This window comes from Epinephelus moara, chromosome 9 (assembly GCF_006386435.1).
Source record: "Epinephelus moara isolate mb chromosome 9, YSFRI_EMoa_1.0, whole genome shotgun sequence".
Classification (NCBI taxonomy): domain Eukaryota; kingdom Metazoa; phylum Chordata; class Actinopteri; order Perciformes; family Serranidae; genus Epinephelus; species Epinephelus moara.
Genome location: NC_065514.1, coordinates 26,263,280 through 26,279,163, shown reverse-complemented (window position 1 = coordinate 26,279,163; position 15,884 = coordinate 26,263,280). Strand labels below are relative to the sequence as shown.

At 41.1% G+C, this 15,884-nt stretch overlaps 1 protein-coding gene across 1 annotated transcript; it reads right to left on the bottom strand.

Moving 5' to 3' along the window:
* Positions 1-457: 457 nt before the first annotated feature.
* On the bottom strand, positions 458-15,509 carry LOC126396102 (guanine nucleotide-binding protein subunit alpha-14-like). Its single transcript, XM_050053944.1, has 7 exons — positions 15,224-15,509; positions 7,605-7,789; positions 4,109-4,263; positions 3,771-3,899; positions 2,956-3,085; positions 2,665-2,818; positions 458-1,272 (listed from the first exon to the last, which is right to left on the bottom strand). Exons 1-7 carry the CDS (start codon positions 15,342-15,344, stop codon positions 1,082-1,084), a joined length of 1,065 nt encoding a protein of 354 aa, XP_049909901.1. The 5' UTR covers positions 15,345-15,509; the 3' UTR covers positions 458-1,081.
* Positions 15,510-15,884: the final 375 nt, after the last annotated feature.

Below are 15,884 nucleotides of genomic sequence, written 5' to 3'. Positions count from 1 at the left end.
TAAGAAAACAGAGACTGATCCAAAGCAAATATCTGATGCTTGCCATTTCACTGTCTATAAAGTAACTTCAAATGTGTCCTTTGTATTCTGCATTAGACTGAACTTTTAAACCCTTACACAAGCAAACTACTGTACAGCCATAAAATCAATAGTACCTAGACAGTCTCTCCTTCCGTGTGGATACAGGCATTGTTCTCCCCACAGGTCTAACCTGGCTGAGTGACTCTTTTCACTTACCACTGCTCAGTCCCAACAGTAAGACAGGAAGACAGAGACCAGCCTGTCAGACCTTTGCACATTGGTAACCATTGTTTAGTACAAAGGTTGTTGCCACCACAGCATGCTAATCAACGTGACCATGCCTGGAGCTACAGCACAGAGTGGACACATCCAAAAACAGCCTTTGGTTAATCAGCGCCATGCAGCTGCTGTCATATATCATGAAATGGATCTTAAAGGTTTTTCACATACACGTTTTTAATGTAAAAAGTTCTGTGCACAGTTACAAGACAGATAAGGAACGATGCATAATCCAGTTTGTTTAAAAACACAAATTACATGTAGTATATTTTAAAGTTAATGAAAAAAACATCTCATGACTACATAATTGAACACATAGAAACATGAACACAAATATAAACTAAGGCACTGTGGTTCCCGGCAGGCTATTCCCTCCTCCCAGAGCGGTAAAACAGGGTGGGGTACATTCTTAGCAGACAAGACTTCGTCTAACCAGTTTAATACGATTTACTGACTGTCTATCAAACAGTAATGGTATAACCCCTCTGGTAACAGCTCAAATAACTGACACTGCTGTTGTTCATTTCTCTCCTGTAGCAATAGAAAATGTGCTTTTTTACCACTTCTTAAGATATGTCACAAACTGTCAGTGTTTAACAGTGCAGTTACAGTAAGCGTCCCTTACCTGACACTGCTGTCTGATTGCCTCTCTCTGATGTCTTTGAACAAGCTGCAATCGACAGCACACAACAGATAAAATGTCCATAAAAGTGTTACATGTGACTGTATAACCAGGATCCGGGTTCCTAAAGGTGAACCGTCACTTTATCCTGCGACCTCCTTATTCGAGGTTGAATCTTTCAAGGTTCTCTCTGAAGAGTGTGTCTTTGACAGCTCTGAAGACAACCCGGATGTTCTCTGTGTCCGTGGCGCAGGTGTAGTGTTTGTAAAGGGCTTTAGGGTGCCCGCTGTGATTCTGCACATACATTTGCAAGATGAACTTTTTCGCAGCTTCAACGTCACACCGAGGCCCTGTGGAGGCAAAAAAGTGGTCAAAATCAGAGTTCTTGGGGATATCGTATTCTGAGAGATCAATTAAGACAAAGACTGTGTCTGGAATCACAACACTGTTCGCTTAATATAACAGACACTCTTTAGTTTACTCTATAGTGAATAGTGAAGTGAGATTTCAGGCAGTTATTAGCATAAAGTAATGTGCATGCAATGGAAAATGTGAATTTGTTCCATAGTGGCATTTCAACATAGAATACATGCTGGAACTAATAACTGTTTTTATTAACAAATGTATTCTCGATTAGTCATTTAATGCACAAAATGTCAGCAGTGGAAAAAGTATTCAGATCCTTTACTTTAAGTACTTATACCACTCAATAAAAATACTCTATTACATGTATAAAGTCCTGCTTTGAAAACGTATAAAAGTATAATCAGGAAAATGCACTTTATGTATTAAAAGTACTCAGTGCAGAACAATGACCCCTGTGACTGTTACACTATTAACTGTTATATCATTATATTATTATTGCTCATGCATCAATGTGAAAGCAGGATGTTACTGTTGTTGCTGGTTGAGGTAGAGCTCTATTGTATGTAAGGCTGCACCTAAGGATTATTTTCATAATGGATTTATCAAGATTAGGTTGTTGTTTTTTTAAATCCATTGATTGTTTGGTTTGTAAAAATATTTTTAAAATGGTGAGAAATGCTGTAACCAAAAGTATAAACCTCGAAAAATAAATAAATATATTGAAAAATTTTAAAGAAAAAGAAGCAAATCTTTGCATTTTAGAGCCTGATACCATGAAATGTTTGTCAGTTGAGCAAAATGTCTTCAACAATCGCCAAAACAGTTGCCAAATAATTTTCCAGCAGTCGACTAATTGATTACTCAACCAGCTGTTAATGACAAGGAATCATATTTTATAAATTGTTTATATATTTAAAATAATTGCAGTGAAGTAGAAGTAGAAAGTGCCATGCCAAAGGAAAGGACACAAGTAAAGTGCGAGTGCCTTAACTTTGTACTTAGGTACAGCACTTGAGTAAATGTTAAAAAACAGCAACTAATTAATTAATTAAAAAAAGGCAGCTGCTTGCTTGTTTTGTATGACCAAACATCCAAATCACAAGGATGTTTAGTTTCCAAAGATGTAACACAAAGAGAAGCAGCAAATCATCACAATGGAAGAGAGGGAAAGAGTGAATAACAAAAACAATAAATCAATTTTCTGTCCATGGACTAATCTACTAATTGTTTCAGCTCTACTCAGAATACTCAAACAGAAGCTCAAATAAAATGGCAGAAAGAAGCTATGGTGCACTAACTACTAAACATTGATTTCGTTTTCAGCTATGAATGCTGTTTTAACACAGAGCAGAGCAAAAAGAAATTGCAAGCTTTACCAGTAAATGCCGGGAAGTAGGTTGCCAAATGAGAATGTGTGATTTTCTCCTCTAGCAAGTCTGTTTTGTTCAGGAAGAGGATGGTGGAGGACTCTTGGAACCAGGCGTATGAGAGGATGGTCTTGAACAAGGCGAGGCTCTCTTTCAGTCGATTCTGTAGAAGGAGGTGAGAAAAGTCTCAGACAAGCCTCATGTATGGAAATAATTATTGTTTTTAAAGCTAGATTCCAAATGGCACAAAAAGTCAAGAATGAAATCATAATTGTGAATGAGACCGAGTTTTGACCTTACATCATTCTCACTCTCGTAAAGGACTTGATCGTACTCGCTGAGGGCCGCCAGAAATATGATGGAGGTGACATTCTCAAAACAGTGGATCCATTTCTTCCTCTCTGAGCGCTGGCCACCCACATCCACCATCCTAGAGACACATCAGCATTGACTGAAGTTAATGTTATAGGAATAGTTTGCTAATTTGTGAAATACACTGATTTGCTTTCTTGCCAAAGCTTAGATGAGAAGATGCTAAATATGAAGCTAGAGCTTAGCTTAGCATACGGGAACAACTAGAATGGCTCTGTCCAAAGCTAAAAAAAAAAATCTGTTTACTAGTACCTCCAAAGCTCACTAATTATGAGTATTTACCTAATTAACAAAAAAAAATAATATACAGTGTGTTAAATAGTGAGCTATTAGCTTTTACATCTAAACTTTGGACATAGCCAGGCCATTTCTTACAGTTTTCAATCTTAACGCTAGGCTAAAGCTAGCTTTATGTTTAGCCTACAGACTTGAGAGTGGTATCAATCTTCTCATCCAACTATTAGCAATATAAAATATAAAATGTTGAACTACTTCTTTAACTGCTGCCCTCTCTGAGCTTGTTATAGTGCCAAATAGTTTCACCAAATCCACAAATTTCCTTAGTGAAGTTTGAAAACATCAAGGAAATATGGGGATTTGAGGTCACTGCTGGGTGCAAAAACCAAATCAGGGTTACTGTTTTTCTTTGTGTTGTTTTAGTCCGAAAACCTGCCAAATGTTTGCAAAGTTTTTCGATTTTCCTTATATTTTTGCTGTGGCAGGTAATAAATATAACATCCTACCTGAAGATAACTTTGGAGAGGTCAAAGGGGTACTCTATGATGCCCGTGGTGGGGACCCTGACCCTCAGGATGTCCTGCAGGGTGGGGATGTAAAACTGGGCTGTGATTCTGTCCAAGTCGCTCAGGTAACTGAAAAGTAAACAATGAATCCACTTTATTACAGTACTTGGATAAAAGGGAACATCATACAGAGATCTGCACTTATTACATGCACATTAACAATTACATTTTATCAGTATGAATCCACACGCTTAAAATTGAGTTGATGAATGCAAAATAAAGTTCTCTGGAGGAGCCATTGGTTTATGAAAATGACATAAAACACATAGAAGTCTTACTATTTGGCAGAGTCAGATAACTGGAATTCCCTCCTGCGGTCGTAGCACCTTTGAATACCGTGGTCATTCCACACTCGCCTAATGGCGTCCGCCTGCCAAGCCTCCAAAGTGGACACCTGGTCTGCCTCCACTTGGCTCAGCTTCTGTGCGTGGCGCTGATTCACATACAAGACATCCACAGGGGATTTTTCTAAACACAAACTTTCAATCTTTGACTGACCTATTAATAGACCATTAGCAGGACAAGAACTGCAACAGAACTCTATCTAGAACTGGGTAGATTTTGTGGAAACCAACTCTGATGTGGTAAAAGTGTTTTTTTGGCGATGTGGCTCTATGGGTGGTCAGTCAGTTGGTTGTGTATCCACCACTTCAGTCCAGACAAAAATATCTCAACAATTACTACATGGCTTGCCATGAAATTTTTGTACAGACACTGACTGTCCCCAGACTATAAATTCAAATGACTTTGGTGGTTGCCTGACTTCTTCTCCAGCGCCACCATAAGGTTGACATTTGTAGTTTTGAGGGAAATGCCTTAACGTTCCTCGTTATCAGTCAAAATTTTAATGGAGGTAACCTACAAATCTAATGACATTCCCAGTAACTCCAGCTGTACCCTGTGTTTACTGCCAATGACCAAATGTTAGCATGCTAACATGCAGGGGCGGGCTGGGGTTAAAATTCAGCCTGGGAGCTTGGTTTGGAGAGGCCTTTTTTCCGATCGCACGACGGACGCAAGTGGAACCGTAATTTTAACACGAATACTTTATTTGCAGTATAAAAACAATCTAATGATATTAACCCTATGGGCCCTAGGCCTTTTGGGGGGTATTTTTCCTGCCTTTACTTTTAAACTCATATCACAGTCATTATAAAGGCTACATACACATGCATCTTGTTTGTTTGTTTGTTTTTCAGGACAATCTGGGCTAACCAGATTTGCCATCATTACATGTCCTTCTATGTGCCTGTATTTTATATTAATTTTTACATCAATGAAAAAACAAATCTGTGTTTCTAAATTCTTACATTTCTACATGTATCTCACCATAGCAAGTTGGAAAATGACATATTCTGCCATATATGAAGAGGGGAGACTCTCTGGAATCTGGCAATATAAGAACCATGATGGTGGGACATTCTGTCACTTCACAGCTGTCCAAAACATGTGGTTTGTGCCAGGCGGACATGATTGCCAATATGTTTATTATTTCCATTGACTCATTCACAAGTCAAAAAGGTGAAATGTGCTGGTCTTGTCATACAAAGTTTGATGGAGTGTCAACTGGACAATATGGAGATATTTGCATCTTGAAAGCCGGACTACAAATGTGGATAGACAGGGAGAAACACACGCAAGCCTAAGACGTGGTAAGATACGATATTCCTCACTATATGAAGTGACTGATAACAAGATCTGTATAATGGATTGTAAAGAAATTTGTCAGGTTTTTATTTTGTAGACAACTGATCTGGATTTATAGCATGATGGGATGACAGCACAATGATGTGTGTGGTATCACTGGAAAGCTCTGGTCCTGAGCTTTCATGTGATATGCGTGGCATTTCTGTGCGAGCCTGTATTCGCAGGTAATCCATCCAAGAGTAATGTGTGTGCAAAGCTGTATGAAAGCTCTGTTATTCTTGATTTTAGTGTAAATTTATAATTTGTTTTCGCTGTGAAAACTGTGGACAACCGACAAGTGCTTGGTCTTGCCGGAAAGCTGCCGTTCCGCTGTTTCACGTGATATGCGTGGCTTCTCGCTATGACGCACGGTCGTGGAGCAGGTGTGAATTTGGACGCACTATGCATCTGCTAATTTACCCCGCTCCTCTTTCTTTTTTTTTAACAGGAAAATAACAGTTTAATGACTGAGCGGCTGAGCCAATCACATTTAAATAGAAACAAGGATCAGCTCAAATTGGGAGGGGCCGCTCGTATCTCCCCTTAATATGCAAAATATTAGATTGACCCAGTCTGACGTTCCACTCTGTGCAACCTGCAGCTGCAAGGGCAGGCTGCTGCGGTCAACCGCGGCTGCATTTTATGGGGTAAAAAAAAACGTTCCGACCACCGGCCGGTTCGGCCTTGAACAGACCGGCCATTCGGGAATACTCCCGAACCTCCCTATGGCCAGCCCGCCCCCGCTAACATGCCAAATTAAGATGATGAACATGTTAAACAGCCTGCTAAACCTCAGCTTGATAGCACTGTCATTGTTAGCATGTTAGCGCGGTGATGTTAGCTCAAAGCACAGCCTCACAGAGGTTAAACTCTTTGTTAGTCTTGTTAACCGGGAGAGGTGTGGACTCAAATCACATGACTTGGACTAAAGTCAGACTCGGGTATCAAATTTGATTTTGACTCAAGTTGATAAAATCAAAAAAAGAATCAAAACTCTACTTGGACTTTAACAACAATGGGCCTCATTCACTCATATGTGCATAGAAAAATTCTTACCCTGCACATTTGATAAGTGCACATGCAAAATAACTGTCGAATTCATGACACGTGCGCAGTGGCTGTTGTCATTTTTTAACACCGTGCATATGTTGGTGAATCATAATCATTCTAAATTGATAGGTTCGTGCCTGCTATCTGCAATCAGGGTACTGATACTGCCACACCCTCAAGTTGTTTCTATGCACATATCAAGGCCCCGACACACCAGTGTGGGACCTTCAGTGATCGTCTGTCAATGTGAGGGCAGTCGGAAACAGCTGATAAGCCGTTCGTCATTCTCTTCAAACATGTTCGAACATGTCAGTCTCTGATGCGTTCTCTCCTGAAGGCCAAGATTGTGATATCTTAGTTAGATAGTTAGATATGGCATTTTAACACCTGCATCTTTGCAACAGAGATCATCTTTGATATACCCTCCATGCCTATTAATAGGCTACCAATTAGCCAAATGCCTACAAATGGAGATATGTACAACTTTTATACAGTTAAAAACTGGGACACTCCGTTTTCATAGATACATTTTTTAAATTCATAATGAAAGGTTGCCAGTTTCATAGTTATATGACATTTGACTGATGCATTAGTGAATTAATGATTTTAAATAGTGTCTATTAAAGCCTTTTAAATTAATATAGTGTTACGCATTTAACTGAAAGCTGTGTGTTTACATTTTCTAAGACAGCCTTTATCATTTGAGCGTATGTCTGGTCTGAGGCATTTCTAAATTTGTTTGCAGAGTATGAAAACATTCAGGTAAGAAAATGTTGATGAATCCCGGATATCTACTAAAGTATTAGTACGCACGGTTTAAACACAAGTTTGTGCATACTTGTTTAGGACTTGGGACTTGCCCGTCTTAACTTGGGACTTGAATTAGGAGTTGAGTGCAAAGACTTGAGACTTACTTGTGACTTTCAAGACAATGATTCGTTCCCACCTCTGTTAACCAGTCAGTGACACACTGAACTTTATGGCATGCTACATAAAACATTAGCATTGTCTTTTTGAAAAACCTGCAGAGTTTCTCACAGTGTTCTGGTCATCGATGTAGTCAATCTTTAGAGTCTCCATGGCGTTGATCAGGGCCTGGATGGCTGTGACGATGTTCTGAAACACTAGCCGAGTGAAACCTTTCCTGTCAGCTTCACTGTACCCACTGCCATGGATGATCCTCATCTGTTTGATGAAAGTGCTCTTCCCACTTTCACCAGTCCCTAGGCAAATGAGATGAATGAGACCGAAGGATGAAAAATGGAATATGATCAAAGCAATGCTAGAAATAGGCCAAGCACAAAAAAAATCATCTGAACATCAATCAGTTGCAGCTAAACTGGATTTTGGCAACAAAACAACAACAAAAAGGCTTTATTCTTGAGAATGCAAGAACATTTTCAGAAGTTAATGTTTCACAGTTTTTTTTCCCCAAGCCATAGATGTGACTATGCGTACGTGAGTAGGTGGATATACTTGGTTTCTTCAGGTATAGCTCAAGCTGCCAACCTTTCATTTGTTTGTTCAAACACTTCAGTGCTAATGTTGTTACTCAGATATAACAGTATATATGTATGGGGGTATAACATCCAAGCTAGTTCTTGTCATATGCACAACACAGAAGCAGTCGCTGCCAGTAAAAAACGTAGATCTCAGGCTCCCTTTAACAATGCTCAAACAAAATGTATAGAAGAATTTTTTTTTAAGGTTTTAAAGTAAAAAAAAAAAAAAAGAGAATATACATTGGAAAATAGTGCAGAGGTTAAAATATAGGGATAAAATATTACATATAAAAGAATTGCAGGGTTTCCCACCCAATGATTTATTTGTGATGGCCCAGCACGACAACATCATTTGCCGCCACATTATGATTTTCTGTTTTTTGGAGCTGGACCATAGAGCAAAAGTGAAACTAAACCGTTCATTGCGCTGGGTCTAAAAGTTTGCTTGCTCTCGCCTCATCAGCCCTGATCAGATCAACTAGTCAGTTATCAATCCCCCAACCCCCCGCCACACATAAATTCTTATTCTGTGGGAAATACTGAGTATTATACACATTAAACTCACAAGTCAGTCTTTAGATGCTTTGCTTAACTAAAGACTGATGTCTTTCTCCCTGATTTTGTGTTTAGATGGGCGGATACAATTTCAGAGTTTAAAAAAACTCCTTACATTGCAGAACCAATAGTAAATCCGCAGGGCGGTCCTTCGGTGGCTCGCTGAACTCTTGTGCTCGTAAACATAGTCCGACTGCGTTAAAAGTTTTAAACAAAGTCGCTGTAAGTCCTTCATTTCCACAATCTTGTGGACTGAGCACACGTTTGATAAAACGGAGTTAAATCTCTCGGCATCCATTTTCAAGCTCTCTGTGTGTTTGTTTCCTTGCGGACGAGAAAAGGGGGAGCGCACATTTCCGGGAGGGCGTGTCCTTTTCAAAAATGCAAGAGGCGTTGCTTTGTTGCCGGCCGTTTTCGCTGGTGTGTTAAACACACTTTAGAAAGGAGTGTCCCCAGACTATCAAAAGGCGGAGATCTCTGATTGTCTGGTGGCGAGACTATATACACGTACACCTTTTACTCTAATTACTATGTATTTTGCATGTACATAAACGTCTTAAAAACAGATAAAGAACAAATCAAACCATAAAAACAGGCTGACCAAAATTAAAACAAAATAAAAGAGAAATACACAATATAAATTAATAAAAGGTAGACTGAAGATTTGTGTTTAATCCCTGCAAGTCAATCAACAGCCCTGTGCCCTTGAGTGAAACAGCTTCCTGCCATCTGGTTGTAAATTACTCTCGATAAGAATGTCAGCTAAGCACCTGAAATGCCTAAAAATGTTAACCATTACACTGACCTTTACAGGAGGATATTCCAATCTCCAAACTCAAGTTGAAGTTTATAGTAGTGCTGACCTTTAAACAAAGTCCCTCATAAGTAATGCATTGTTTCCAACATCCCCAACAGTCAAGCTTTTATAAGTGGGCTGTTTTGATAGTTGTGGGGAAAAAAACAGGCCTCATGAGAAGCTGTGGTTTATTTCACACGACTGGTGTTTGCTTATCATCAGCGTTGTCAAAATGTGGCTCTGCACTGTGTGACACATTTATTCTCTTTTCATGCTCTGCATGTTTAACTTACCTGTTGATTGTATTTTGCATATGCACAGTTCAATCAGAACAGTAAGAAGGCACCCTGCATGCGTTGACCTAACATGACTTTGGTCTCGTAAGCAAAAACATCCTAACCAAGCAACAGCACATACAGCAGGGCTTCACCAACTATTTGAAGAATGCAAAAGGTAACCTGTAACTACTTTAAAAATACTGTGCAATCCAAAACACATACCAAAGCCTTGCTATCTATCGATCCTCATACTTTTGTATTTGCTGGGTTTATCAGCTCTACCTAATGTGGAACCTGACTTCAGGTAAGTCCAACACTTTAGCCCAGACTGAAATATGTTCAAAACTTTGGGATGCATCATGGTCCCCAGAGGATGTCATTTTTGGTTTTGATGTCTCAAAAACTGTTCTAATATAGTAATATAATGGCATTTAATATTGTGCCCAGAGGATGAATACTGATGGAGCTCTAGCAAAGGTTCAGTCAGAAAGACAGTACTTTTCATGATCAGGCTCTAAGGCCCAATCCCAATACCCCCCCTTGTCCACTACCCCTTAGCCCTTGGCCCTACCCCTAGCCATTGCCCACTACCCCTTGGCCTTCGAAATGAAGCAACGAGGGGTAGGGGTTGAAATCTTTCCCTAGGAATTGGGACACCACTTACTACGTCATCGCGTTGGTTATGTTCACGCAAACGTAACTATTTTAAACAGGAAGCTGCGAGGATTCTACATTTCCAACCAGCATCTACAATGGAGTCTCCAGGTGAGTTCATCCTACCAATCGCGTTTGCTGTATTCATCATGCTTCGTTTGATGAACGACAGACGACAGGGGACTTCTGCTAGCTAGCTAGCTAACCAGCTAACATTACGAGGCAGCATAGTTATACAGTACTAGCTGGCGTGTTATCGTAATGTGAAAAATCCAACAATTTTGCAGAACAGGACAGATGACAGACGCCAGATAGTGCGAGCTAGCTAGCTAGCTAACAAGCAACCTGACAACGGTAACGTTAGCTATGTATGACAAACCTTCTCCATCAGCCTATCATCTTACTGCTCCTCATTTTAAATATCTGCCGCAGTTCTTTCTTGCTGCCGTCGTGTGCGCCCTCCACTTCCTCATCATCACCTAGTCCTTACAGATTCATCTGCCTCATAGTGATGGGCAAAGCCTTTCTTTAGATGTTACTGAATCACTAGAATCAGTTCATTAAAAAGATTCGTTCAAAAGATTTGTTCACCGAATCGTTCAGTGCTTGGCAGGAGGAGCCCTGACTGTGTACTAGGGCTTGGGGATAAATCGATTTTATCGATTAATTCGAATTTGCAGTTTAGGCCGATTTGTTTTAATGAAAATCGAGTTTCTATTTAAAATCTGCCACCGCCGCTCCACGCTGGGCGCTGGCCCCCCCCCCCCCCCCCCCCCCCCATAAACAACGGGACTTCGTCTGCGTTAAAGAACGGCACTTTATTTTCAGCACTGCAGGGATGATGCACAGCCTCTCTCATCAGTGTCTGACGTTTACATAGAGGGAAATAACTCAAAAACAGCATGCAGAACTGTGTAGGCTTCTTCACTGTGGCTGCTCGATTTAAATATCAGAGCACGCCTCACTTTCTTCCTGGGGCGCATCCGTCTGACGTCACACACCACACCCAGCACACTAACATCTCATACCTCCTACATCAACTACACACATACACAGCTCCACACACACACACACACACACACACACACACACACACACACACACACACACAGAAGCCACACACATCAGGCTCAGCCTGTAACATAAGGCTATTTAGTTTGTTTAATAAAAGGACAAGGTATAGACCTGTTCTATAGGAAAGGTAACCTTAAATGACTTCTGTTGTGATCCAATATGATGGTAGGGGAAACACTGCCGTATGATAAGAAAGGGGTCCGGTGGAAAGCGATCACAGATGCAGTCGCAACGTATATTGCAAGAGATATGGTGCCCATATATAGGCTACCGTGGAAAAGCTGGGGTTTATTCACATGCTGAAAGCTTTGGACCCCAGGTATGTGCTACCAGGCCGCAAATATATATTTTTGTTAACTAGGAGGGGAAAAAATTGATTTAAATCGTGAATCGGATTTTTTGTGAAAAAATCAGAGATTTTTTTTTTAGGCCATATTGCCCAGCCCTACTGTGTACTGCGTAGTCCGACTTACTGAACTGATAAACGGCTGAGCTGCTGCTGCGTCTGCCCTGCACTGGTGAGTCTAATTACTGACCAGCCTAATGTTTTAAATTTGTTTATCTGGAAACTACGTCTGATAAAACAATGAGGAGGTGTGTGATTTTGTTCATGTGGCTTGACTAATGGCTACATTAGCCGTTAGCTTGGAGAAAACAGTCCCTATGAAAGTGTATCGTTGAAAAGAAATTATTTGAATCACTCAGGGATCGGGTTTACGTCGTTCACCGAGTGATTCGTTAACAGAGTGATTCGTTCACCAAGTGATTCATTCACTGAGTGATTCGTCACGTGGTAGGCAGTCCCTCCTTGCACCCTGGCTACCTCATGACTCGTGAGTGATTCATCGTTCGCATGGACCGAATTGGCAGTTCCACTACCGGCCTGCACGCTCGCTGCTGAGCTCAACTGAACTGAGAAATGAACAAATCAGTTCCGGAAGTGATTCAGTTCAGTACGTTCACTCAACAGATTCGTTCTTTTGAACGATTCATTCACAAACGACACAACACTACTGCCTCAGCAGTCAGCAGCCTCAGAGTCACCAGCCACCACCACTACCAGTATCTGGACTCCATGGACTCCATTTATCCTACTGCTGCTCAGATGTCCCTCCATCACAAAATATCTTCCTCTGGTGTCCAAGCGCCAAAGACTTCCGTAAAATCTTAATCAGCACAAATCATCTGTTAATCTGTACACTCATATTCTGTATTAAATACCATCCTTCATTCTTCTGTCTCTCCTGATTGAAATTACTTTGGTGATCAGCCTTTTCCTGTCAACATGAGAACAAGCACAGTCTGAGCAAGATCAACCAAAACTTCCAACGAGGTAAGTTCTGGTGTTACCAGTTCACCTTATCCCAACATGTGGTGATGACATGATGTGGCGTATTGAAGTTGTATGACATCACCTCAACAACAGCTCTGAAGAGGGACTCCAAAGCCAACAACTATATCCGTAAATGGCTGGGCCTTCCTCAGTGTCTTTTCAACACAACACTGTTTGGGGGAAACACCCTGAAGCTTCCACCAAATTCATGAGCTTAGGGCTACAAACAGGAGGAGGTGAAGCTTGTGATCGAGCTGGGAGACTCATCTGACCTGTCTTTCCAAAACACCACGGCCCTAGTTTGCACAGGATGCAAGTGGAATGCGATGCAGACAGTAGACAAGGCCATCAGTTGACTGATACGAGATCACTGGATGGCAGCAACCAGGCAGGACCAGTTTTGGATGGGGAACAGCACCCAAGATGTGGTCCAATGCCACAAAGAAGGACAGATCACTGAGAATAGCGATAAATCAAGGCTGTTAGCCAACAGAAACATGGAAGATGGACAACCAAGGAGGTTGGGGGGGTGATTCGCAAGGCAGTCAGGATGGTGGATATGTAGAGGATGCCCCGTGTAAGGCTGAGCTCTCCAATCAGGGCCATGTACGATACCCTTCCCAGTCACTGGAACCTGCACCTCTGGTATGGCACGTCTGGGAGACCTGCCAACTCCATGGCTTCCTAAACTCAAGCTTGCAACACATTCTTTCTAGCTGCAAAGCAGCACTGATGCAGGGTCAGTGCAGATAGCGCCGTGACTGCTTCCTGCGTAAGCTAGCCAAAATGCTGGAGGCATGCAAGCTGGAAGCAAACAGGTCCAGCCCGGAAACAGCACAGTGGCTGATCCAGTTTGTCAGGCAAGGGGGGGAGTTATTGCCATTACATTGTGGAACCATCATTTATTTTATCATGTTAACTTAAACACATGTCGGTATTCACTTTAAAATATAGCCTAAAGCGCTGTTGTAAAATGTCCCCCTCAGTACATAGTATGTACATACAGTGAAGTATGTACATAGTATGTAGGATTCAGAGGATTTAGTGGCATCTAGTGGTGAGGACTGCAGACTGCAACCTGCTGAAACTTCTCCCATGTATCAAGCATGAACTCCCACTTAGGATTCCTTCAGTGTTGATTGTTCTATAGGTTTTTACCGGGAGGTGAATTATCAGCAGGTCTCCTCTCCAAAACGAGCAGATTCGATAATTTTAACAGGTAAAAACAATGAATAAAACAGTTTCACGCTGTTTGGCATGTCGCAGATGGACCACTAGCCCAGCACCAGCTAATGTGTGCTTATGTTTTTCCTCTGATAATGAAAGATCCAGGCATTCGGGGATGTTTTTACCATGAGCTGAATAATCTGCAGACGTCTCCTCCTCTCCAAAACAAAACAAACAGTGATTTAAGTAAAAACACTGACGCTACTTGTTGTGAGGGGGCTGCTAACTACAATGGCTGAGACAAAAACTGAAAAATGGCCCTATCTTGAGCCAGTGTTTGGTTTGTCCGTCCTGGGTTATAGTAGTTGCATGGAAGTGCAACATGGCGGACACCATGGGCGAGGACCTGCTCCCTTTGTAGATAAACGGCTCACTCTAAGGTAATGAAAACATAACAATTCTTATTTTCAGGTAAGAAAACATACTTATTACACTGTATTTTATTTCTGACAATATACCCCCCCCCCCCCCCCAAGTCCTTGCATACAACATTAAATTTCTACATCTCAACAAATCACAGTGACTTCCTGGATAAATCATCCTCACAGGCACCTCTTCCTTTGTCTATCTTTTATATAAAGCACAAATCTTGGGTTGCCCCCATCCAATCTATGTATTTATATTTCACACAACAGTGCTTACGAGACATGCTGTCTGTACCAAATCTTTGTACTAACAGTGGTTGAGGGCTTTGAGATATTCTGCACCCTCAGACTGGAATACATTGCAAAACTCCATGATTTGATTTCTTTGAATGCTTTCAAACCCATTGTGAAACACCTAGAGACAGAATTGTTTGAGTGTCTGTGCTTAAACTAATATTGTGAATATGCGGCTTTTACTGCAATTTGTTACTTGAGATGTTTTCTATTATAGTAGCCTATTGTCTGTTCTTTTATGTACAATCACTTGTTTTTAATCTTCTGCTGCTGCCTATCTTGGCCAGGACTCCTTTGAAAAATAAAAGTTTTATCTCAATGGGACATCTGGTTATTTAATACATTTTATTTATTTAAATTATAGTAATTCAATAAAATATATAGCAACCTGTTATGATGAGTTATAAGTTACTCAGTGGGCTACATTTAAATGGTAAACTAATTTCAATGCAATACAAGTCTGGTCCATTTGTGAGGTTCCCATAAGGTGAGCATGTGGAAGTTAATCATTTCCAAATATTCTCATTCGCAGTGAGTCAAAGTGTTAAAAGTTAATAAATAAACTATAGTGACACTCACCTAAAAGCAGCAACTTGAGCTCCCGGTGAGAGTCTCTTTTATCACGTCGAAGTTGTTTCTCTATTTCTCTGTGTACCCTGAGTCTCTCCGCTTGCTCAGCGGGCAGGCAGCACTCCTCCATTGTTGTTGAGCCGCTGTCAGATGAACTGCGCCACAGCAGCTGACAGGGATTGGTGAAATGAATGGATAATGATTTTTTCTCGGACCTGCCAGGGAAACTTGTGTCCTGGAACAGGTGGCTTGGCGACTTTCAGCAGTCATTCTTCCTCCTGCAGGATCCAGTTCAGGTGCATTCCTCACTCCCTGGGAGGCGGGCGGATGGGCGGGCAGGTTCTGAGAGAAAGGCAATGAGAGTTAAACTCGTATGTATCTGCTTACAGGACCATACTCCCACGAGCCGCTGAATTTGAAACTCTTTCCCCCACAATGAGATGGAGGGCAGGAGGGAAACATAATGCAGGACAGTCAGGGGCAATCTGCTAACAACATTTCTGTTAATTTGTATTAAATCTATGTCAAATACCTAATGACACATGAGACTAAAGGGGTAATCCAGCAATTTATTATTGCACTTCCATATAGTTGGGGAGCTCAAATGTTTTTTTTTTAAAGAATTGTCAAAAACAAAGCAGCAGAGGCCAAGATTTCCTGACTTTTAGCA

What these genes read in the sequence shown, in the direction of transcription:
- LOC126396102 (XM_050053944.1), bottom strand. Translation starts at nt 15,344, where the DNA reads ATGGAGGAGTGCTGCCTGCCCGCTGAGCAAGCGGAGAGACTCAGGGTA. An exon ending in TTTACGAGAGTGAGAATGAT is followed by an intron (nt 2,819 to 2,955) that starts GTAAGGTCAAAA and finishes CTCCTTCTACAG; the next exon opens with AATCGACTGAAAGAGAGCCT. An exon ending in CTACTTCCCGGCATTTACTG is followed by an intron (nt 1,273 to 2,664) that starts GTAAAGCTTGCA and finishes TTGCCTCCACAG; the next exon opens with GGCCTCGGTGTGACGTTGAA.